The sequence below is a fragment of the Dromiciops gliroides genome, chromosome 1, assembly GCF_019393635.1.
Source record: "Dromiciops gliroides isolate mDroGli1 chromosome 1, mDroGli1.pri, whole genome shotgun sequence".
NCBI classification, from domain to species: Eukaryota; Metazoa; Chordata; class Mammalia; order Microbiotheria; family Microbiotheriidae; genus Dromiciops; species Dromiciops gliroides.
In genome coordinates, this window is record NC_057861.1 from 198949310 (window position 1) to 198975782 (window position 26473).

At 37.9% G+C, this 26473-nt stretch overlaps 1 protein-coding gene across 2 annotated transcripts in view; it reads right to left on the bottom strand.

Moving 5' to 3' along the window:
• Window positions 1-950: 950 nt before the first annotated feature.
• The window catches only part of TSHZ1 (teashirt zinc finger homeobox 1), a 94388-nt gene continuing 68865 nt past the window's right edge, over window positions 951-26473 (bottom strand). For both annotated transcript variants that reach the window (XM_043978738.1, XM_043978739.1), the window contains exon 2: window positions 951-5501. In XM_043978738.1, coding sequence (XP_043834673.1) covers window positions 2290-5501 — 3212 coding nt within the window. In that variant the 3' untranslated portion in view covers window positions 951-2289. The remainder of the gene's footprint in view (window positions 5502-26473) is intronic.

Here is a 26473-nt window from a genome sequence, read left to right on the forward strand (position 1 = left end):
TTTGTTTTTATTGCTATTGTTTTAGATAGCCTTCCTGGCATTATGCTATACTATTATTTGAAAGGAAAAAAAAGACTTGTGTAAATACAACTGACTGAGATCTATTCCATTCTTCTAAAATCATTAAAGAAAACAGAATAATACTCGGCTGTCATTGTGATTAGAAATAGCATAAAAGAAATAATTAAAATACCACAGATTTTTTTTCTGCTGCTGAACATAGTACTGTAAGCCTAACCTTTCTGAAAATGTAATTTTATGAAAACTTAAATAAGGGGTAGAAAAAGGAAATATTTCTCCTTAAGTCATCAGCTTCAACTGAAGAAAAGAAAAAAATCCACGGGGTCTTAAATTTAGCACTCCCCCACAGCACTTACATATTAGAGCTGTCCAGACGGTCAGTACTCTCTGGCATTCGAAATGCAATCTGCAATGCACAAGAAAGAAATGATGCCAAAGACCTAATGTGAGGGTGTTCACTTCACTCAAAACTTAATATTTAGAAAGAAGGGAAAAAATCTTTCTCTCTCTCTCTAGTTCAATTTAAGACTAGTATTAAAACCTCAAAGGTCTTTGCTACCACAGGAACTGCAAGATTCCCCCTCCCCCATGCCACAATCGTGAAGCCCCTACATGCACACAGGGTATAATTATAAGTGTTCTCAAATAGCATATAAAGATTCACTGAATGAATCTTCTTAGACCAGCTAAGCACAGAACACTTATCACCCAATGGATAAAGCCAGAATGATTCTGTTACCCACTGGAGTTGAGATTTTAAGATCATTTTTTTAAAATGTTAATACCCATCACAGACAGGAAATATGTCAGCACACAGATCATGAACAGATGATTTTGAATAGACTTTTGTTGGTCGACTGCTTAAGTGATACCTCTCGTTGCTGAGATAATACCTAAAAGGCAACATAATGACGACATGACAATATATGTAAATCAAGAACTGTATGTGGGTTTATTTTACATTTGAGAAACAAGTGGATTTAATTGTGTGAACCAAAATGTACTGTACAATATTAATGATAGAACATCAAAATGTATAATTAATAGTGCATTGCTTGCTTTATTTTATTTATTTATTTTGTCTGATAGTCCCTTTAAGTACATGCATCTGGAAAGATGCAGGTGCCAGTAAAATTTCTCTCTTTAAATCAAGCTGCAGGAACTAAATTTTATTCAAAAATTGTGGTTTTACATTATATACACAGAAATCGAATATAAAATGACAATATAAAAAGTTAAAAGAGAAAAGCATACAGCCAGAAGGTACAAAGAAAGTTGAACAGTTTAAAATGGTACGATATGTAACATGTAGTAGTTTAAGCTGATGCTGGCAATTTACAAGGAAAAGACTCCAACATTTGCCCCAGGTTTTTTTTTTTCCATTTACCAATGCAGCGCGCTATAGAAAGGTCAGCTTGTACCAAAGCTTACATTTGTAAATAACTATAAACTGCAGTATTTTACAGGAAAAAAGAAATAGCATTTTTACACATTTTTAAATAACAGCTTGCATACTTTATTTTATTTATTTTTTTGCCAAAAGTGGCATTTTTCAGCATCCAGAGGGTTTGGGCATAGTGGCAACTAGGGTCTGATTTTTTTTAACTTATACAGTTGTAGCTTCCTAACCCCATGAGTACTAGATAGCTTTCTATCTTCCAACAGCTGCATGCATGTTTTCTTCACAAACCAGTTCTGCATAAAAAAGCTTATTAGTTTTTTTAATTATTAAATAAGTTTTGTGTCTGACACAGCTTTTGATCTGAATGAAATATGCCTTTAAGTCTTTTTTTGGAAAAGGCACAGAAATGCTATTACAGTCCTCAAAGGGTTAAATTTGACACTACTAGGTTCTATGACCTTTATTGTCATGGCAACTTTGTAATTTTAGGATGTCTTTTTTATCATTGTTATTTGTGTCTTTCTTCACGGCTAAATTAATGTCTCTGAATAGTGTGTCCCACTATATCCTACAAAAGATAGCTTAACATCAAGAACAGATGTTGAAAATAAAGGTCAGACTTTGACTCACCAAAAAAAAAAAAAGGAAAGAAAAAAAAGAAAAAACAAAACAAAACAAAAAACATGCACAGATCAGACAAAGAGCATATAAATATAACTACAAAACATGTGTAAGAAAAACCAAGGTCCAGATAGGCAGTTCAGCAACAAAAGTAAGACTGATTTCAGAGGCTCAGATCAGGCCTAGTGCAGTACTATTCAGAAGTTTTAGTGCAATGTTCCCATGGTCACTTGCATACCTGGACGCTATTGTTTTTCTAATTCAGTTACATAGATCAGGTGGTCCTCAGGGGATTTGCCATGTGTTTTACTAAGGTGCAGTTTGACTGCATGTTTGCTTGCAAAAGTCCGATTACAGAGCTTACACTGGAATGTGGAGCCCAAGTCCTCTTCCGCAACTCCCAGTGTGCCCAAAGTTTTGTTTGCAAGGACTTTTGAAACATTCTGCTGTTCTTGAATCTGAGTGAGTGGCAACTTGGACAGATCCTTCAAGCTAAAGCCCAAGTGTGTCTCTAGGTGACTTATGTATGTAGAAGCAGTCCTGAATTGAGAGGCACAATCATTGCAAAAGAAAACAGGATGCCCCGTGTCTAGGTTCTTTAAGAATTTAGTTCCACCTGTCCTCCTTAACTGATACTTCACATTGGCCAGCCAATGGCTAATGGTGGTCATGGAAAGACCAGTAAACTTAGAGATGTGCACCCGCTCCTGTGGGCCCAAGTCTGACATAATATATTTGCCTTCAGGAGTCTCTCGTAAGCTAGAAGCAAACTGAGCTTGAAGGATCAACAAATGCTGAGGATTCCAGTTCGACTGTCGCCCCTTCCTTTTATGGACTGGTGACAGTTCATCCAAAGCCTCCTCAAAGCTGCTCCCATCTGCATCAGATTTCTCTGAAACTGTGGAGGGGGTTGAAGATTTAGGAGTTAGCCGGCCTGTGAGGTTCTTCACCATGTCGGAGATGTCCATCAGTGCACTTTCCCGGAGAGGCGATGAGACTGAATCTGCTACGCTAGAAACAAGGGGCTTGTTTTTGGACTTAGTCAAGTCAATGGGCTGGTCACTGTTCTCATAGTAGTACCGGTCGATTGCATCAGCCTGTTTGACTGGGGTAGTGGGGTAGATTGGTTTGTCCAACATACTGTTGCTAATTTTATACAGCATCGCCAAAGGGTCTAAGGAAGGGCTGACAGGTTTAGAAACTTTGCCTAAGTGGGTATTCATAATGGATTGTAAAGCACTCAGTGGGTTAATGAAAGATGGCTCAGGTGAATGATCTGTGATAATCCCTAGATTATTACAGCCATTGGTGACTTTTACTTTGAGAGGCTCTGTGCCATTTGGCGTATGGGCTTCTGCTGGACTGTCCTTTTTGGCCTTCTGCATGTCTGCATCAGGAGTCGTCTTCTTCTGCTGTGGTTTGTTAACTTCCTCTGATTTGGGGAAATCTTTATTTTCTTTTGCGACAGGAGATGTGGGCTTCGGTGGAGAACTCTTCTCCTTTTCCACTGCCTTCTCCTCTTTCTTTACGCTGATTTTACCCGTCACCTTCTCCACCAACTCCTCCATAGCAGACACATTGCTTTTATGAGGTGGGGGGGTGAGACTCCCTGGAGAATGGACTAGTGCATTGTGCTCTGAAGACAGGGACTTGACGCTGCTGGCATAGGATGGTTGCATCTGCACGCTCTGGACAGCGGGCTGAAGCGGTTTCACCGTTCCCGGGAGCTGGTATGCGGCATGAATGCTGGGGTATCCACCCCAGGAGGGTGCGCCATTCTGGGCCTTGCTGATAGCAGTAGTGACTGTGTTCTCTAGAGATTTTAATATATCTATCCCACCCTTGGGGCTATCATCCAAGTCCTCCTCTCGAAGGTACTGATAAACAGTGGTTGGCTCAAATTTTTCTGTGGAGTCCTCATTCTCCTCCTTAATCTTCTTATCTGTTTCACTGGCAGCAGGGACCTTTTCCTTCTCTGACTCCTTCTTCTCCTCAGAAGTCGTCGATCCTGCAGGAGAGTCAGGCTGCTTCTTAATGTTAGAGGCAGGTAGCCGAGTATGTGTGGTGGGGGGCAAGGGTATGGACTGTATTTTTTCTTCCACCACGGGATCTAACACTAGCTGTTTCCCTTTCTTGGAGGCAGAGGTGGTCACCTTTAAGAAGTGGCCGGTGACCATCATGTGGGCAGTCAGCTGCTGCAGGGTATCATGAGAACTGCCACACTCCATGCATTTCAGGATCTGGGCTTTGCGAGCCTCAAACTGCCAAGTGTAGCTAGCACCGTTCTGGTAGCCATAACGATTATTCGGCGTCACGTACGGGTTTGCAGTTTTCTGATCTTTCCCCGATTCCGTCAGCGCCACTTCTGCCGCAATCCCCGTTGGCTCGGGTGAACAAGGCGAAGCCAAGTCCTGAAGTGCTCGTTTTTTGGTGGAAGGGACCAGCTTGGTGATGGCCGGCACTGGCTCCTTCAGAGGCACTTTCTGGTAATGCTTTGTTTTTATCATGTGGACACTCAGGTCTTGCAAAGATTCAAAGGAATGCCCACAGTACATGCATTTCAGTACTTTCTGGGCATCTTCCTTGCCCTCCATTTCCATCAGTGATCGCTTCCTGGGCTTGGACCATCTCTTGGTCTTTTCTGAGTCCTTATCTCTATTGTCATCACGGTAGTGTCCGGTCTCGTTCATGTGCACCGTGAGCTCCACCAGGGTATCGTAGGCGGCACTGCAGTCTTTGCATCGGAATTTACTAGCACCCGTGAATACCGATCCATACAGTTTGTTGTTCTGCCGATAAAGCTGTACCGTGCTAAAAAGGCTGGGCTCTGGAAGGAGTCCGTAGGAAGAAGTCTGCTGTAAAGTTTTAGCCAGGGCTGCCTGATGCCAATCATACCCAGAGCTGCTATTGTTGCTGTTGCCGGTGTTACTGCTACTGCTCGTGCTGGTCCCCGTACTCGTGTGGGTGCTGGTACTGGTGCTGTGCGTGCTGGCACTGGTACTGGTGGTTGTGGTGGAGGGGGGGGTGGTCGTGGTGGTGTTCTCATTCTGGCTGGATTCATTGTTGCTGGCTGTCGAACCGGATTTCTTTAAATCCAAGGCTAGACTGGACCAACAGGATTCAGAAAGTAAGTTTGCGTACACGGCTTTTATTTGTGCCAAGCTGTCCTGTGGGTAGGGTGCACTGTCTGTTGACTGAGGATCCTCTTTCTCTTCTTTAGATGAAGAGTTTTTAAAATGGGCTACGGGGTCACTATTTTCACTGAATGGTGACCCATAACCTGCATCCTGATTGGTTGCAGTGCTTACTGGAGAGTCCTGGTAGCTCTGAGCCTCTTTGATTTCGGTTTCTTCATTGCACAAATACTCACTTTCCTGTATGTCCAAAGACAGCCCATCGTCCTCTACACTTTCTTCATCTATTTCTGCTGCCTTCAATTCTTCCTCAGGAACATAAGCTAGAATGGAAAGATGAGAAAAAGTCAGGGGAAGCAAGTCACATCAAATATGACAAACCACTTCCAGCCCTTTAAGAGCTGTTCAAGTTCAGTTCCCGTGCTACAGTGATATGAATGCCAGCTTTATAACCCTTGGAAAGCCTTTAGAGTTCCACACACACACACACACACACACACACACACACACACACACACACACACACACACACACGTTTCTAGACACAATTTTACTCAAGTCCTATAACCACAGATTTACAATCTGCCACACATCTTAAGAGGCTCAGTGTCTAAGGGAGCTCGGGCAGGGCGAAGAAACCACCATCCACCTCTTCCCCCAAACTTCCTGATAGACATGTCTACCTTTCCCTGGTAAAGTATAGTTGGATCCCCTTCTGCACTCTAAGAAGCACATGTTTTTAAACATTAATCAGACAGGATCTAGCTGTTGACTCTTAACACAGGATATTTCATAGACAATATTATAACAGTCTCCATTATAAAAAAAAATAGCCCTCACTGACAAGGAATGTTTTTCACTCAAAAATAAGCATACAACAAAGCAGGGTTAGTACAGTGCAAAGATCAGTAGACACCCATATGGGGTAGAAGCTAAATGGTCAACCTACCTCCAAATAGCCGCAGCTAACCTGTTTAGAGGGCTTAAAATTCTCACCAAAGTCCTACTCTTTTAGGTTTAAGGCATTAGCTACCCAAAGCCCCCATTTAAAGGTAATTATGTTTCCTGGGAGGGGTAGTGCATTAACCAATTATCACTAATAACCTAATCACATTATGTTACCTGGGAGGGGTTCTACATTAAACAATTATCACTAATAATCACATTATCAGAAAGCAGAACCCCAAGGAATCTATCACAGAATAAGCAAATGTTAATGGGAGGTAAGTATCCAGGAAGGGGGGAAAAGAAAGGGCTTGGGGGCTATAAGGGAGGGAAAGACCAGATGAAATGAGGGGAGAAGTTGGGAAGAGAGATTGCTGAGCAAATGGAAGCACTCTGAAAACACAGGTAAATTTTGTGAGCGAGTCAGGGGCGAAAAAGGACAGAAGACCACCAACGATTCTGCCTAGGACCAAGCCCTACATACAGGTATAGGGTTACTATGAATTTGTGTATACACACACACACACACACACACACACACACACACACACACACACACACTCACTCATATACATACAAATTTAATGAAATTCGACAAATTCTTATGAATAACAATTGATATTTATATAATTCTTTAAGGTCTCCCAAAAGCTTTTATGTGCAGTTATCTCATTTGACTATCTCATTTGATAGTCAAATATGATGAAACTGTACATATATAAATAACCAATATATAAAATTTAAGTGTATGAGGGAAATACAAATTACATTGTGAAGTCTGATATAATTACCAATTGGAAGAAATCAAAGTCTTCCTGAAGGAAATACAGTGGAGAGAATGCTGGCTCTGAAATCTGAGGAGCTGGGTTCAAAACATACAGATGTTACTAACTACCTTTGTATCCTTGGGAAAGTAATTTAATCTTCTTGGGCCTCAGTTTCCTAAAACAAAAAATATGGGGTGTGGACTCGATGGTTTCTAAGATTTTTTCCGGCTCTATGTCAATGATCCCATAATAGAAATAAAATGAGGTGGTATCTGATTTAGGCCTTTAGGCAGGTCTGAAGTGACAGATTAGAGTTATAGGGAAGACTTTGCAAAACACTATGTTAGACACTGGGGAAAGTGAGAAAGAAAAGCAGGTTTGGGGTGGGGGTGGAAATACTCTTGTAGAGCATTATGAAAAAGGGAAGATTCTGGGAAATTACCAATATAATTTTTTTTAAAGCATCAAAAGGTTTTTTTTAAGAAAAAAAATCTTGGTCTTGGAAATGTTGATTCTAAGTTTTAACAAAAGGACACCTTGGTAGAGATGTCCTATGGGGTTTTGGAGATGCCTACATATGACAAAAGAGTTAATAGTCTTTATTCTTTCAAGTGGCTCTAAATATGTATCCTTTAATCACACTAATTAGAATATTTGCATACAGGCATGTCAATATTAATTTCTATATTTAGGACATAATTAACCTGAATATGTTCATTAATGTATATATAATATGTGTCTATGTATATACACATATTAATATGTATATATCTGTGTGTTCATGTATTTATAATATATTCACATATTTGTATAATGCGTGTTTGCATATATGTGGGTTTTGCCTGTGTAGACTGATAAGACTGATTACAGATCTCACTGAGGAAATGTTTTAACATTCTAAGGCTTTAGTGCAAGGAGCATAGTGTACCACAAAACAGAACATTTGATGAACCACATCAACAGGAAAGTCTTTGACCATTTATATTTAACTGTACTTCCTCCAGGACAATAACAGATACCTTAGGTAAGCATATGCATCCCTGTTTTATACCTTACTTGATGTTAATAGACAACTGTAAAATAAACTTGGAAATATTTTTTGAAAATTTTGAAAATTGAAAAATAGTGTAGAACAAAAAAATGTGACTTTGGGTATAGCAGAATATTCTGTGACTGTAGATGTTTGAGAGATTTCTTGTGGAAATCAAGACTGTAGACCTTCACTTATGCAAATGCATTTTCAATTCCATTCGACAAACATTTCTTAAGTATCTACTATGTTCCAGGGACCATACTACAATTTGGGGATACGAGGGCAAAAACGAAACAATCTCTACAGTCATAGAGCATAACCAAAGCATAATATTGTACTCTACATCATCTCATTAACCATGGGACTATAAAGATGATTGTCTGCTATAGAAAATCATTTGCAGGAGTTTGTACTTTTCATAGATTTTCATCAGGACATGTTAGGTATGTGCATAGATGATTCTCATAAAGATTTTAGAGAGATACTAAAGTAGACACATATGTTAGTAGTTATTGATATCCTCTTAATTTCTTTTAAAAACATATCCCCTTTTCTAAATATCTTAGCATTTTGCCCTTTTTTCACAGGCATACTGAAAATCAATCCCTCAATGCTAATGAGATGACGTTGTATCTTATCACAGCTTTCTTCTTTGAGTACTGGGTCTAGTCCATTGGCTCTTCCTGTCACTATCTTATTTAATGCCATTTCTGCATCTTCAAATTGCACACTGGGGACTAAAGCATGAGAGTTTGTCTATTTGTGGCATTTCCATTGCCAACTTGCTATTCTAGGTATGTAACATTCTGTCACCTACCTTCTATCACCCTACACAAGCCATCTCCTGTGATTACAATGTTCTTCATCCTCACTCGTATACCTTGAAAGCCCATATCCTTTCAAAAATCAGCACCTCCTTCAAGAGGTTTTTCCTGAGTCCCCCGGTTAGTACAACCCCACAATTCAATGTGTATTTATTTTGTATAGTCCATTTTTACTTATCTGGAATATTTTAGGTGCTTAACAAAGGACATTGATTGAAAATGTAAACAGTTTGTGATAGAAATATTAATACATCTGTCACATTTTTTCATCCATTTGCTATCCTTCCTGTTTCATCTTTAAATGCTCTTGGGATAATCTGACTCTGCTGGGTCTTATGCCAAGCTTTCTGCAGATTCATTTTTCTCTCCACTGTTCTTTGCAGAAACACTGTTGATATTTACTTTCATGAGATTGCTCTATAAGGCTTTACAATTAAACTAATATTCTAAACTTATTGAAGTGCTTGCTCACTAAGGCAGTTTCTGGGCTTTTTTAATCTCCTCATTGTGCTGAATGTTTTATAGTGTTAGCTAAACCCCCTTAGGAAATGGCAATAGCCCATCTCAATGTCTTTTCCTTTATCAATTTCTCACTTTTCAGTGAAAGGTGGGTTGCAACTCCTATACCAGGATTCAGTTATACGTCTGTTAATATTCATTATTTTAATAGCTTGTACCTTGATTTTCATGATCAGTTTCCTAAAGTGTTGGCATTCCTGTTGTGAAATGAAAGATGTGATGTTCACGTTAACTTCTGTAACACTTTCAAAGAACTAAGTTTTGCCCTTATACAAAATGTGATGGAAACATTTTATTTGACTTGGTTCCTCTCTATGCAAAGTGATTTTCTTCAGATTCATTTGCTATGTATTTGAACTCCTTTCATATAAATAAGTAACATACCAAGGTGGGAAAATTGTTGTAGCTCCCTATTTCCAACCAAAGGCTGATTGTAGTTACAGAGCTTGTTCACCTCTGTACTTCCACTCCTACACAGAAGCTAATGGCAGAAGAGGGACATTAATTAAACAATGAACAAGTATTTATTAAGTATCTACTATATGCCACACATCATTCTATACACTGGGTTAATAAAATGTAAGAGTAAGATGATCCCTCCCCTCAAGGAGCTCAATTTTATCCAGTGAGATACAAGACACTGAGGAGTGGTACTAGCTAAGGGAAGGCAGTTTGGTTCTATGGCTAGGCAGTTACGAGAATTATAACTGGATTTAGGAGGCAGTATACTGAGATGTCCTATCTAGTAATGATGATAATATGATAATAATATGATTATTGTTCCCTGAGTAAGGAGTGGGAAGAGATGGGAAAGCTACAGATGGGGGGCATCAGGGGAGATGACAAGATGCCCACAATGGTTAGGCCCTGGTGGCTAGCTGAGACTGAAAAGGTTATGTCATTCACTTTCCCATTTATCAAAGATTCACTAAGTATCTTTTGTTTGCAGGGAACTGTGCTAAATAATATGAAAAGGTAGAGAGGAATGAGGACTTTAGATGATGCTGTGATTCTATTAATGCAAATCTAGCTCTTTTCTGGAATCATGACCGTAATGTTCTCTTTTTATATAAAACTCAACTATTTCTCTTACATCCCAGAAAGTACACAAGCTTAACTCTTTTATCCAGTCCTTCCCAGAAAGAAAGCTAACCTATACCTCTTTTCTTGAAGGAGGATAGTGCCTGGTAAAGAATCAGTGGAAAGAAGGAAGTGTTTTTTCCTCTACTCACGGTTCAGAGGGTCTGTGAAATTTCACATGCAGTGCATTAATCTAAATATATAGCCTTGAAAGGCAATGGAGCCCATATCAGAGAAGAAAAAGTCATGGGTACCATTCTATAAAAAGTTTAATATAACAAGTTGGAAGTTCCCTTTACGACCAAGTATGATCTAACTAGGAAAATAACAAAACAAAATACTCCCTTTGCCATGCAGAGGTCACCTGAAAAAACTTAACTCAAACCTTGCAGGGGTCAGATGGTTCTGTAATAAGACCTCAGGTCTATTCTAACCCTGAATCCTTGCCACGCAATCACGGAGCAAGTGAAATAAGTTATGGGTACTTGGAATTACTTATGCTGACATAAGGACTGTGGTGTAACTTGGGTTCGATCTGAACAGTCCTCTGGCTATGTGGTAACACAAACACAAACCAAATATGTAGACAACTAATCAGTCCGTTGACTGATTCTGTTTGATTCTTTCTTGTCCAAACAAGGAAGAATAGGATTAAATGATCATAAAAACCTGCTGTGATTTTTGTCATGAAGTTTGTTGGAGACCCTAATTTCCCTGGGATAAGCAAACTTGGAATATAGCCGGACCAGTCTATGTGACCCAGGTAATATGATTTCAGCCTGCTCATCATGCTTTCTTCAGGTGACATATAAGTGAAAGGCTCCTACTCCCTATACCTCCAAACGCTTATTATAGCTATTGGGAAAGAGAGAGAGAGAAATTAAACTCCCTTTGTCTGGATGGATAGCTACTGAATTAAGCTGGCTGCTGCTGTGACATCCTTGATAAAGGTCACATTCTAAGCCATTTGATCACTAGGCTAAGCATAGCCATGTGCTTGTCCTCCCATTCCATTCCACCATGGCCATGCAGAGAAGTAAGGGACCACTGGGAGGGTGGACTTTGGAGTAAATATACAGAAGTCTAGTACATATCACAGGGTATGTTCTTGTTTTAACATAATGTCATATAAGCAGCATGGTTAGTGAAAGATATATTCTGGTGGTTTTTTTAAATGGGAACAAACAAAAATAAAACTGTCCTCAAAATATTATATTTAGGTATGTATAATCTGTACATATTTAATATCTAAACATATATTTACATATACTTATAATTAGACCCCATATTAATGATATATAACCATTCTGAAGAAAAGTTAATCACAAAAATTGCTAAGTTAGCCAATTTTCCTCTTTCAAGCATCAGTTATTCCATCTCTAGTCTATCTGGGCTCATTTTCTTCCTCTCCTTTTTTCTCCTGCTGTCTGCTTCAGCTATTTCCCTGCTTGCTAAAATCTTTGCCAGAAAACAGAGGAAGGAAGGGAGAGGTTGTAAAACTCAAACCAGGCAAAAAATGTTCCTCGTTAGCAACTCTTCTACAGATCTGATAGGAAAGAGGTTGAAATAAATGACAAAAATAAGGTTCAGGGATTTTTGTTTATCGAGGCTCTCTTTCCTTCATTAGCACGTATAATTGAGAGTTGGCTAAAAATATGGGAAATGGATATTTTAAAGGGACAAATATAAAACAGAGGACTACATTCCCAGCTTGGTTATTGGCTTACAGTAAATATCAAACTTTGCTATTGTATTGCCACCTGGTGAAACTATATAATCGTACCAAATTACGTGTTTATCTACATCAAACTATTTTTTTAGTCTGGCAAATGTGATATTCATGAACAGATGGCCATTATATCAAAATACATTTACTCCAAGGGCCCAATTCACAAAAGTGGCTTACATGAACCTAAGTGATAAATGTACATTTTCATTGCACTATAGAACCTTACTGTACACAGCTTCCTCCAGATTTATGATGGAGCACTTTTATTGAAATCTCATCTTGGTAGTACAATGCAGGTGGGTTTTCTGCGAATCAGAACACACCTTGCAAATATATAATGAGAAAGCATCCCTAGTTAGAGAACACGTTCTTTCCCATTCTCAGAGGAATGTTGATATGTAAGCAAGTTATATGAACAATGACTTGATAAAATGTGTGTGAGGCTCCTTGCAGGAAGGCTGAAGGTACACTAGAGAAAGTGAGAATCACAATTTTGCTCTTCTGCGCTAAGTTAAAAAAAAAAAAGTATCTTCTCATGAGAGCAAATGTTGGTTGCTTCATATCATTCTCTAATATACCAGTTTGCATAAAATGCTTGATGATTTACCATAGAAATGGTTCTTCATTTAAAAGACACCATTGGAGAATATTTTTAGGAGTATCACAGTTTGCAACTAATGTGACATTGGTGTTAATAGTAATTTCAATAAGAAATCTACAATTAACTTACACAATAAATACAATTTCTCTCATCCTGCCATTCTGAGAATTCAATCTCATGGTAAGTAAATAAACAGAAAAAAATTCAAGGCCCCACAAATACATTTTTCCCCTCCATACTCCTTCCTTCAAACTTCTTGTAGCATTTGCTATAATCCCTATGTTTATAGTCGATTTCTTTTACTCAATTTTTAAGCAGTACAGCATTAAAAGCAAGGTCTCAAAGACCTAAAAGTTGTTAAGGAAACATATATTATGAAAAATGGAAAGAGAAATTAAAAGGAGATAAAAAAAGCAAAAGCAAAAAGCTCCCATACAGAAACATGAGAGAACAAGCACATAGATGTTCTATTACTATTGGTTTGTTTGTTTTAAACGTACTGTTAAAATATTCTTTTATTCTGAAAACTAAAAAATCAAGTCCCTAAAGCAACTCAGTTTGTACCCACGTGACCACATGCAAATAGGTAAAGGCAAAAAGATAACTTATGATAACTGAACTAATGGGCAGCTCGATGGCACAGTGGACAGAGAACAGAGCCTGGAATCAGGAAGAATCATCTTCCTGAGTTCAAATCTGACCTCACATACTTACTAGCTATGTGACCAGGAGCAAGTCATTTCATCCCATTTGCCTCAGTTCCTCATGTGTAAAATGATCTGGAGAAGAAAATGACAAACCACTCCACTATCTTTGCCAAGGAAAACTCCAAATGGGGTCACAAAGAATAGCAACTGAACAACAAAACAAAACTGAGCTAATACAAATGCATCCTTGGGACATTATGGAGATATTGGCATCGCTGAGGCCAATATTCCTGAATATTGGACTCAAATATGTGCTTCTACATCTGCATTTTCTATGTGGAGATAGAGAAGATATTAATACCAAAGCAAGTTGAAAACTACCTTCAGTGACAGTCAAACTGCAATCTTTTGCTTAGAAAATCCACTTCAAGATAACAGAGACTAACACGAGATACAGTTGAAATAAGGATAGAAATAAGCCCAAAGGTACCACTTTTCCCCCAAAAGAATATGTTTGCCATTATATATATCCAATTCTTAAAAATCACTGGATTATTAAAATTTGGTAATTCAGTTATCTCTAATATTGTACATGATAAAACTGCCTATCAAGGGGAGAAAGGGAGGAAAAAGGTTTAAAGCTAGCAGCAAAAAACCATCAATAGCTAACAAATTTTAGAAACATATACATACATTCACATCCATGCATACATATACACCCATGTGTGTATATGTGTATATATATTTTAAGAAAAACATTTTTTAAATTCTAGATTAAAAGAACAGAAATGTGAATTTAAACCCTTCTGAAAATTATGTGTATGTATAAGTGTGTGGGCAGCTGAGTTATTAATGAATGACCAACTGTTAGCATGAATGATTAGAATTTTAATATTTAAAAATGCTACTATCTGCTAGAAATTATGCATCAATATGATACACAAGATAGCTACCACATAGCCCACATAATAGGCTCAACATATAATTAGTATTTTTAAGAGTTACCATAATATAAATTTATATAATTCCCTGGCTGTTTTTTAAAACAGTCTGAATTAATAAAAAATTTCCATCATGTTAAAAAAAGTATAATTCCCTAACTGTGTAATTATGAAGTCTACTCTGGCTATCAGCAGTCAATTCTCATAATAATAACTTTCCTCGAATGTTTTTCTTTTAAGTTATTCTGAAAAAAAAGAAATAGAAACCATAAAAACTTGCAAGAGTTTTCAGGGGATGATTCCAACTGTGTTGATGTGCATTGGTGCCTTTCCCCTTTTATCACCGTGCTAGGTAGATGCATAAATACATACACACAGGGTACACATACAGATGCACTTTCTATAAAAGAGGAATTTATTTGTGAGAATCATTTTTTTCATTGCCATAGGCATTCATTTTTTTAAAACCTCTCTAGTTCATATTGGTACAACTGTACTATAATGCACTACAGTATATGCAGGAATGTAATATGTAATAGTGCTGGCAATAGGATCATCTTATGGTAGTTCACAAGGTGAACACAATTTTCTATTCTAAAAGATTTTTTTTTGGTGAGAGATGACACTGAAGTACTAAAATATAATCAAAGCGGTTACATTTTCTGTTTCCTAAAATCCCCAACACCCTTCCTGTAAGCACCTCCACTTTCTTACACCGGGCCCCACCTCAATGTCACCCTATCCCTGGAAATTTGGATGAATGAGCAAACTGTGGGAATCTTAAATGTAAAATTTTCTTTCGCAGTTACTCAGAACGATAAATGACATTTTCCTCCATCAAATAAAACAAAGACTCCAAATCATGATTTCTGCCATTTTTTTGTGTCAAAACAGCCTCCTTTCACTCCCCCGTGCACTTCCTGAGCCTAACACAATGCTGCAAAATGTGACTGTTAACATGTACAGTATGTCCTACAGTGAGTGGGAAAATATATTGAGCAACACTACAGATTGCTTTAAAGCCATCTGAACAAGCAAACAAAACCACCAGTACAGTAACATAATGCTGCCAATCTTATTTTGAGGGTACATAAAGAAACTACACACACACACACACACACACACACACACAAATACTTTATAATCCCATACTCTATATAAATGGGGGCAGGGGGTTAGTGAAAGGAGAATGGGAAGAAGAGAGGAGAGAGCTTTATATTGTGGTTGGTTGTCTTTTATTAAACCTTGTTAATATTTTTGCCCATAAAATGTGCCTTCTGGATGCCAATGTCTCCCTAAAGATGTGCTGTCATCTTCAAGCAGCATTAAAAGCTCTGCATTCTAATGTAAGTGGACACAAGGCGATATATATGGCCCATGTTAGGGGTAGAACACATAATCACATTTGCAGTGAGAGGGTTTACACTGTAAATACACATCTGTTGTCTGAAATACACAGACACACACACACAGAGACACATCTTCAATTTAAAAATTTTAATGAAACACAAACACTGGAACTTTGGCTGTGAAATTAGTAAAATTATATTTTTCAACTCATGACCCCAGCATTTCAAAGGCAATTTTTAAAAAGAACTGTCTTTTCCCCCCTTTAAAGAAAACATGATTTTCTGTATTCAGCCATCATTTTGAGAGTAGCAAGAAGTGACAGCTGTATTTGTTTTTAATGGCTAAATGTGGTAAAGTTCCAAATTCCCTTGAGCCTTCACAACACTGGCTCCAAGCAATTAGATTTTTATTCCCCACCCCCGAACCTGAATCTTAATCTGTACCCCAATTACGTGCAAAATAAAGGTGTTTTTGTGAACCGTCACCATGTGATATTCCATAACAGGTGAGTGTTACTATAGCTGCGAAAGCTTACATACTTGCTATGCATTAACATCATTTCTTCAATTAGGTCCATAAAACTGCACACTCCCTTACAACGTAACTGAAGCAACAATGAACCAGGGCATCTGTCCCTAAAATACTGTAACCTTTTAAAAGAAAAGCATTTAATCAGGAGCTCCTAAGCCAGCAAAAAATATAATGGTTATTCAAAATGTCCAGTCCCACAGTGTACCATGTGCTCACTGTCTGTTTCTACATGATGCCAAAGCATCCAGATGAAAAGTGAAAATTCACTCAATCAGCCAGATGTTCAGTCTACGCAATACCTAATATCTAACTATCTGGAAATATCCAGATGTTAAACGCTACAGAGCAAAATACTGGTATAACTGACTCAATTTTTAAATTTTAACTTAAGCTGTTTTGTCATTATATATGTTGGGTCGGAGGAAAGAGAGAATTATGGATTTCAGCCCATTTTTTAGATAAGGATAAAGATAATTTACCAATACAGTATTTTCAAAAGAAAATATCTGAAATGACTCTCATAAAAAATCTTTAAACTAAAACTAATAAAGTTGGAAAATGAATATAAAAGGCCACATATCACAATGAATAATAAGGCCAGTATTCCTTCCACAAAGAAACTAGATAATTTCCTAGGAAGTATGGTGAAACATATAAGTGAAAACAGTAAAATCAGAGGTCCAAGAAAAAAAATTTATGTTTATAGTGACAAGAGCTCAAATAAAATGGCTAGTCTTTACATTAGCTACTAAGGAAAATAAGAGTGTTTCAGGCAATCACAGGTCTGTTCTACCAGGAAGATAGGATTTATTTATAATTATATAGAAAAAAAAAGAGAAAATGCAAGTGCCCCTTACTCCTTTGTATTTTAATGCAAAAGTCCTAAGAGATATAAACACCTCTGTGGTTTCAGCCAGCTGAAGATAACCCTCATAGGCAGCCCATTACAAAGCAACAAAAATACCCCTCACCCCTTTCTCACCATTTTCTCTCTCCCTCTCACTCCTAGAATGAAGAAATTATTAGCCAAGGTTTGCAACAGAAGACCAAGGCATCTTGCATGCCAGCATATTTTTGCAGTGATTCTAATCTGAAAGATTTACTTGCTCTTCCTCTTCTATCTGATAAACTATACACCCAAGCCTTCTCATTAGTGTTCGGATCACCAAAGGGAGTTGGAGATGAATCAGTCCATGCACCCCTCCCCTCCCTGCTCTGTCGAGATTATTTCATTGAAATGTTCATTTTCATCCCTGCTGGCAACATTAGAATGGAAGTATTTAACCTGTTTCCATTACTTATACAAATTACCATTATGGGGTAGGACAGATGTTAGAATCATGCCACATAACTGACTTCCATACATTCTTTACAAGGAGGATGAGAAGAAGGAAAGCTGTTAGATCATATTATCCAGTCTCAATAATGTTCTCTCTGTTACCAGATTCATTAACTTCGAACATCAGCATTTCACATTCTTTCTTCATGAAAATTCCCGGGCTAGTTGGGCTCATTTAATTTGGAGAGAGAAATCTTTGTCAGTAATAATGTTTTGATCAGGTGCTCTAACAAAGAGGAGAAAGGATGAAGGAGATGGGAGGGGGGCAAGAAAAGGAAGTCGGGGGTGGTGAGGAAGGAGGAAACAACCTTGTCGAAAATGTTATCTCTCCAACATGAATGATGAAAGAGAAGTCAGTTAAAGACGCTGGTACTCAAAGATGGCTGTCACTTCAGATAGACACTGGCACAACTCACCTAGACAGGTGACACTTTGGTGGAGCAAAATCTTGCTGCATTATTGAGAGCACCAGAGATCAGGCTGACAAAGACTGTAGGCCCAGGATGCCTGGGGCACCTGGAGAAGTGAATTTAGCAGGCGAATGGATTTCAGTCTTCATTTGCATCCTTAAGTGAAGCAAGAGACAAGAGTTTTATGGCTAGAAGGATGGAAGAAGGTGTTTAAGTCTTAGACCATGGTACACAACTCCAGCACACTTTGAAAATGTGTTTTCCTTTATACCCAAAGACAAGGAGGAGTAGGGAGAAGGGAGACTACATTTTTAAAATCGAAATCAACTTATTTTTTTCCAAATAATTTAGCATAAACAATAAATTAAGGAGGTTTAGAGATACTTTTGTTCTTTTGTGTTTTTTTAAAGTCTATCTACAGCACCACGTGTTGGGTGGCCATTATCAATTTTTCCACAAGCATTTAAGTGCCTACTATACATCGGGCACTGTGCTAGGCACTAGTGATACAAAGGCAAAAATTAAATAATTCCTGCCCTCAAGGAGCTTACAATCTTTTAGTCTAAATACCTCAAATCTGTAACTATATCTAAAAACTTTTCTTTTTGGTCAGGGCAATGAGGGTTAAGTGACTTCCCCAGGGTCACACAGCTAGTAAGTGTCAAGTGTCTGAGGCCAGATTTGAACTCAGGTCCTCCTGAATCCAGGGCTGGTGTTTTATCCACTGTGCCACCTAGCTGCCCCTAGAAACTTTTAAGAAAGAGTAAGTTTTGGACAACACCTCTCTGAGAAATGGGTTTAAAAGTGAAAGCTTTAGTTTCAATGCTAGAACAAAACAATGCTAGAACAAAACAAATGCCACTGTGACTCCTTTCAAGGAAAAGACCTACTAAGACCAGTTAAATTAATTCTGAGCTTGGATTCCAAGCTCCCAGATATCAGTTCTATAGTCTTCTGACCTCTCCCTCCTTCAGTTACAACCAAAAAAAAAAAAAAAAAGCTTTCAGGAAGGAATGTGTGTTTAAATTAGGAGAAAACAATTTTTGCAGGCAGAGATAAAGAAAATATGCCCTAGGGTCCCTTTGCACAGCTGAGGGGTATGAGTGGATATGGAGGAAGAAAGAAGATATGAGTTTGTGTCTATATGTTGTTTGGCAATTTAACAATATACGATAACTTAATATATAAATCAAAAAAGTGGCTACAAAAGAAAATATACAGGATCTCAAACTAGAAGAAATTTTGATGAGAATTTAATACAATTCTTCAATCTACTAAGGAGGAAACTTAAGTCCTGAAAGGATAAGTGACTTATATGGACACACAGGTTCAAAGCTGGATGAGACCTTGGAGGCCACATTAAGTCCAACACTCATTTTACAGATGGAGAAACTGAAGTTCTGAGAGGTTAGGAGCCAGTATTGGAAGCCACTGTCCAAAAATACTGGATAAAAAACACTCTTTACCAAAAGGTATTTTCAATTGCAATGGTGAGGCCAAATCTTATAGTGAAGAGATATGATACAGCATGAGGTAAATGATTCATCCAGAGAAAGTGAGTGTACTTTGTCAAAGCACTGAGGCATGGGTTGATGCCTTTCTTCAGAGCCTTAGTGTAGGCCTGAAAGGAATCATTTGCCTCGCTTCGAGTAATTTGGTCCAAAAGCATCCAAAAGTCCAAATAACCAAGAATATTTATCCAACCTGCCCTATCACACAGGGTAAGGAATGTTAATTTAAAATGCCATGTGCGTCACAGTAACCTCAAATGGAGTAAATTTATAATTAAGTATTGTTCAAAAACAGGCTATTTTCACACTAAAGCTATCTCTGTGAAATGATCTGGAACAATTCTGGCTGAAATTTTTTGGTTAACTTAATCAGCCGTGGTCATCTGCATGGTGGCACAAATGTCAGAAACTCAAAATTATCTGCTGCTCTGTGCACAGCATAATAGACATATAGTATATTGGTTTGGCACAAAGATAGAACAGTTTTGTCAATGACACATAAATACAATCTTTATCAAATGTTGTTCTCCCTTATGACTTCTCTCAAATAAAGATGCTCACTTCGATTCACTTTGGAGCAAGGGGATTCATCTAGAATACTGTGGGGCTATTCACAAAGTTCAACAGCTCCAGTTTAAACATGGCTTTTTACAGACCCTCACTGGAATGCAGTAAAAATCATGTCATACCAATTCATGCCTTCTAACTGCTATATTAAACCCCATTTTTAAGAATTAGTGCTTGCAAAGGGGATTTTCTATATCCAAAGTTAAAGGTAACATCAGCCACACCACTTGTAATATTCTGTAAACCCCAAGAGTTTGACAATGTGCTGTAACATACAACTTGAAATCATATAAGGAGGAAAATGGGGGAAAAAGGGCAAAAATAAATAAATAAATAATGGGATCCCGACAAAACCTGAAATCCTGTCTCAGAAGATCCATCTTTTCTAAGGTCTGTTCCATGTTAAATCAGTAAGAATATCTGTCAGAGATATCCTGCTACACCATTTGGCTGATGTCAAACCTAAATAAACCAGATCAGAAAACCAGCAAGTGGCAGAACATAAATGAAATGGGAGAAGACCAGTCTCACTGTAACTCGCATGGTTTGCTTGCTGATTTTTTTGGGGCAGGGGGAGGAGGGAAATAGTGGCAATCACTGCAGTCATTTGCAGTACTAATGTCCAATTCAGCCTCCTTTCATTCTCCTGATTTAGGTGGTCAGAGTGGTTTCGTAGCCGACACGGGGAAGCTGTGCTGTTTAGCAGGCTGTTTAATGGGAAACTGGCAGTCTTATTTCTTTTCTAGATTTGGTTTGTCACTAGGTCTCCATTACATGCCACTCAGCTTTGATGTCTTTGGACAGGACTGATCAAAAGATGTCATTTGACCTACACAGCATGGCAGAAACTTGGAGAAGTCTCATAAAGCGACACTCTGGCTGTAAATAAAATGACATTATTATTTCCTCTCTCCTATCATGTAGAAAAGCCAATTATGGTAATGCACTGCATGTCAATGAAAATACAGCAATCTTTTTGGAGCAGCTACTGCAGGCATCAGGGTTGCAACTCTCCTTCATGTGAAAATTTGCCCATTGGAAAATGAAGAGGAAGGAGGTGATAGATGTCTTAAAGACTGTTAATAAAATCCAGGACGGCCATAAAAAGTGCAAGTCAGCAAAACAATTTGAAGTGCAAAATGCAAACTGTTAAGTTTCCAAATTATCTAATAATTTAATCTTGAATGATTTATATTCCATCACTGAAAAAGCCAGTATCATGTTCTGCATTTCTTGGTGTTTGAATGACAAGGCAGGCGATTTATGGTACTAATAAACCCTTTAGTACCCACTACTTCTTAAAGAAGAAGACTTTGGGGGGAAAAAATCTTGACCTTGTCCCTGAGATTCATTTGGAAGTTATAGCCATAAGGTGTGATCATGTCTCCCTAGTCCCTGTATGAAAATGCAGGGTTTTATTTTTATGTTGTACCATTATTTTCTACCACGCACAAATTTTACATATTTATATTCCTATAAAATAACCTGTGTCCTTCTATTATTAAAGAATGAAACCTAACCTAATACCCCAAGTGCACCTAAGAAAAAAGATCCAACATACAAAAACATACATATATACACACACAACATTTCACTCTCCACACAAAATTGTATTTCTGTGATGAAAGTACAGAATCTTGGGTAATGAGAGCATCTTCCCTTCAATGGCTTACTCTAAACTGCAGGTTACTTTTTAACAATCTATTTAGTAAGGAAGTGAATTGCTCATTTACTAGATGAATGAATTGGACTCCCTCCCCTCTTGGTTTCTCTCCCTTTCCTAAATCTTCCCTAGGTTCTGGTGGAGGAGCAGCAAACCCAAAGCTTCCTCGACAGTTCACCATTTTCACTACCTGTGTCTCAGACACTCTATGCCATTGTTTTAAAATGCATTTGTTCCTGAGCAGCCTTCCATCGCCTTGAATACACTTTGGCTCTGACACCACGCTGAACCTCCCAAATTATTTCAATTTAAGAACACCATTGCCATTTAAACCATGCAGAGTCTGTCAGCGTGCCCTCAACAATTTGTTTATGAAATATATTCTGCCTTCTTCTTCTACTCTGCTGTGTCTCAAAAAGGCAGCACGAACTTGTGTTTTATGTTTGCATCATTTATTCAAATTGAGGGAAAGCAGCTTCAAATCAGCGAGTGCAGGATTATGGGCAGAACTGCAATATAAGATGAGGTTTTCTCCCTTGGGAAACATTTTAATATTTCAGTAATCATGGTATATACTCATTTTAAGAAAAGAGAGCCACGCAATTAGTGTCTATGGAAATCAAGGGAATAAGGCAATTCTGTGAAGTTACTAAATCCATAACAGAAATGAAAACTTTTTTGGCTATCAGAAAATATTAAAACATTCTAACAGCATGCACACACAAAAATTCAATGAAGACAAGCTATTTCTAAGCACATATAGCAATCCCATCTTCTACCCTCCTTTTTCTTCCCTGCCCCCAATTTAGTTTAGGGTGCAAGACGCTATTCAAATTACATTTAGGCATCTTCATCAAATTTTAGAAACTTTAAGAAATATTTTAGGTCAAAAATGCCACAGGTCCACCAAGGCCTAACATCTATAGAGCCACAGATTGCCTTGAAAAAGATTCTCAGTGGCTTGACTCTAGGACAAGCTGCATATCTCCTTCTGGTTATCTATAGACACCTGCATCGATAGTTCCTGAGTGAGGCACCATCAATCGTGCAGTCTTCAGGTGGTAGCTGAGAGAAAATTTAAAACTGTTCCATTTCAGCCTCACATTTTGGCTTTGTAAATAATTTCCTTATGTTTCAAAGGAATGTAATGCTGTGATTTCTATTTTCTGCCACACTCATACACTTTCTGCAGAATGCCCTAATTACGGTTTTTCCCCTCTGCATACCTGTTAGATGTCTGCTGGGACCAAGCAAGGCTTAAGAGAATACATGTAAATATCATATAAGCAGCTCTTTATTAAGGATGACAGTGGGGGGGAGAAGAGGGAGGATGAGGTGTCCAGGAAAAGGAGACACTTGTATTTTGTAATTAACAGAAGGTAAGGGAAACCCAGTATTTAAATTTGTACCACTGGTTTTAAGTCAATATATTAACAGCAAATGGCTTGCAGAGCCAGCCTTTCAGACACTTTAAATATATAGTGTTCCTAACTTTTTTAAAGAGAAAACAAGAAAAGATAAGCTGGTTGAGTTTAATACCTAAGTTTATGAGGAAAAGGTGAAGATATGCCACTTGCACTACATGTTTGTGGTTTGTCCTGCTGTTGCCTCATTTACTGGATATATATCACAGCCACTGTGGTTTACCCTCAATGTAACCCCTTCTGTGATGAAAGAAGCATCAATCATTCACCATGGTGGGTTTCAGCAATGTAAGTTCATGACACCATAAAATTTGGGAAGGATGGGGACTCTGTGCACTGATAAAATGCCAATATCACTTGCTTTAATTAAGAGTTTCCTTCAGCTCAGTTCAGACTCAAGTCAGAGGAGCCAGTTTTTTTTTAAATGATCTTTAAACAAAAATGACACCCAAGAAATATCAAATGAAGTGATCTACTGTTAAATAATCCTTGCAAAGAGTATGCCAGTAAATATTCACTGCATTGCCTTTTAGTAAGAATATAAGAATTATTTCACTTGAGAAAATGAGAGGCTTATCATCAGACAAAAACTAGTCAAACCTTTTTTTGGTTTTGGTTTTCTTTTGGGGGGAAGGGTTCCTAAGTTGTGATCTCACCTAAATAAGCAATGGGAAGGAAAAGAGAATGGCTGGGGAGGGGGGAATAAGATTTATCCACTTAAAAGTTCCTTTCCCAGCCTGCCCCACCCCAATATTAAATTTTATGTAGAGATTCTAGGATTTTAAAAGCTTCACATTTTTCTGTAATAAAAAAGAAATACAATACCCTGTTGCTATGAGCAGGGATACTTTATGCACAGAAGAAATCCATTCTCTTTAGCCATTCTTTGAAATATGACCTACTACGTCATTTAATTTTTGAAAACCCTAAGGTCATGGAACACACTTTCTCTGTCATTTGTAAGTACATTAACTCAGTGGCCATACGACAGTGAACTTATGATGATGGGCTGCTAAGATGGGTCATGCAAGGAATGCAATTCAAGTTCACTTCAAACAACTCTCAGCATAGAGTACTAACTAGCTTAGAAGAGGGTAGAAAAGCACCTTGTTTCCTTTTTTTCCGTGTTTCCACCAACTGAAGCATACGCCTGAATGTGTTGGGGTGGGGAGAGGTGGCGGGTGCAAAAAAGGTTTCTAACTAACGGTATACTAAAATAAAATAGCTCTAAAATTGAAGAAACTTTTTAAACATTCCCTCTCAAAATTCATCAAATCTTAAGAGTTGGAAGAAACTATGTCTTTATAGGTCTACAAAACATTTCCCCACTTACTGCCAAGATTTTTACAAGCAAGGTCCCCATTCCTCATATGAAGTTGCTTAATATAATGATCCTTATAACTTTTTTTTAAAAATACATATATTTTTAATGGGAAACATTCAATTTCTTTCTTTGAAAAATTTTTAAATGGCTCTGATAGTCTTTGTTCTATTAAAGAATAACACAAATATATCTTTATACAGAGAAGCAGTGTGGCATCTTGAATTTGGAGTCCACCTCCATCAGGAATTCCTGGTTTCAAGGCCCACCCCGGACATATAATGGCTTGTGTGACTTCAGCAAGTCACTTAAGTTCATGAAGCCCTAGACAATTTTCTAACACTTTTAAGTTTCAAAGCAAGAGCAGATTTTCATTAGCAACTGTAGTTTCCTTACTGTGAGTTTACTATCCCAGTGGGGGAAAAAAAAAAAACAAAAAAAAAAATGTTCTGGATTTTTGTTTTGTAAACGGGGGAAAAATAACCTTGAGCAGAGGGCCATGCCTTATAAAGAGCTCAGGCCAACAATTAAATGCAATAAATTTAACTCACGTCTATTTTTTAACCTCTCTGTAAGATGTACAAAAGTTTATTTATTCTAGTGGTTTGTTTCCTTTATGAGATTTCTAGAAACCTATATAGTGCAAGGTTACTTCAGCTAGAAATGTAAGCTGGCCTTTAAGTTTGGACAAGATACTGTGGTCCTAATTAGCCTTTAGAAGGCCCTGCCAACAGAACCCCACCTCACAAATGCAGGCAGTCACCTTGATCTCTGAATAATTTATTAACTACCTGGGTAATAGAGTACAATTTCTCATAAATAGCCTTTTCTCTTTCTTCTGTCAGTATAATAGTTCCTAAGAGAACGCTAAGCAGCAAGGTTGAGGAACACAAAAGCACAGAAACACCATCCGCATACAAAAGTTAACAGAATGGCAAAGATAATTGCTAAGATAATTATTTTGATAGAGACAAGCTGAAAGATTCTGTAGCTTATTTTACTATCTGTGTGAAGGGTACACTCTCTATTTCAGATATATGCTCTTCGTAACTATATTGACAAGGTAACATTTCATTTTGGATTTTCTTTTGGCAAATAAACACAATTCAAATTGGGGACTAGAGGAAGACAGTGACCTAGATCAAAGGAGGTAACGTATGTGGAAAATGTCATACCAACAGGAGGTGATGGTATCTCAGTGATTGTTGTTCAATCATTTCAGTCACGACTGACTCTGTGACCCCATTTGGGGTTTGCTTGGCAAAGATAGTGGAGCAGTTTACCATTTCCTTCTCTAGCTTATTTTACAGAGGAAGAAACTGAAGCAAACAGGGTTAAGAGACTTCCCCGGAGTACCACAGCTAGTAAGTGTTTGAGGCTAGATTTGAACTTAGGTCCTCCCGACTCCAGGCCCAGCATTCTATCTACTGGACCACCTAGCTGCCCTATCATTGATAACACATTATAGCTATTATTATCACCTCTACCACACTCATTTTTTAATTCTGTGCTACTATCCTGTAACAGTAGGAGGGAATGATAGTCATTTCTTTTAAGGAATATATTTTATGTACTCAATATTATTATACCTTCTAACAAGACAAAGACAAGTTTTAAGCTGTGAAAGTTTCAACTTTTCAAGTTGAAAGCTCTTGAACAACATCACATAGTCATAAGCATCAGCGTTTCCATTTCAGTCTCAGTAACCTCCTGGAGGTGCCTGGCAATGGGAGTTAATGTGACCTAGCTGCAGCAGCCTTGGGCACGGGAAGCTATGATCATAACCGCCAAGTACAATTGGACATTTAGACTTCAGACTGTCACTGGCATTAATGATGTGAATCAACAGATGCTTCTTCCCTCTTTTGCCTTCCCTTTCCCATCCCAGCCCTGAAAAACTCAAAACATGAGAACCTTCCAATATAAAAAACTTAGGAAAAGGTCATTCTGTTTTCTTCAATACCATAAGAAATGGCATAGCTAGAGCTGACATGCATATGCAAATCAGCCCAGAAAAACACTGATTTTCTTTCACACTGGATTACTGTATCTGCATGAAATGTTGATACAAACACCATGACGAACAAAAAACA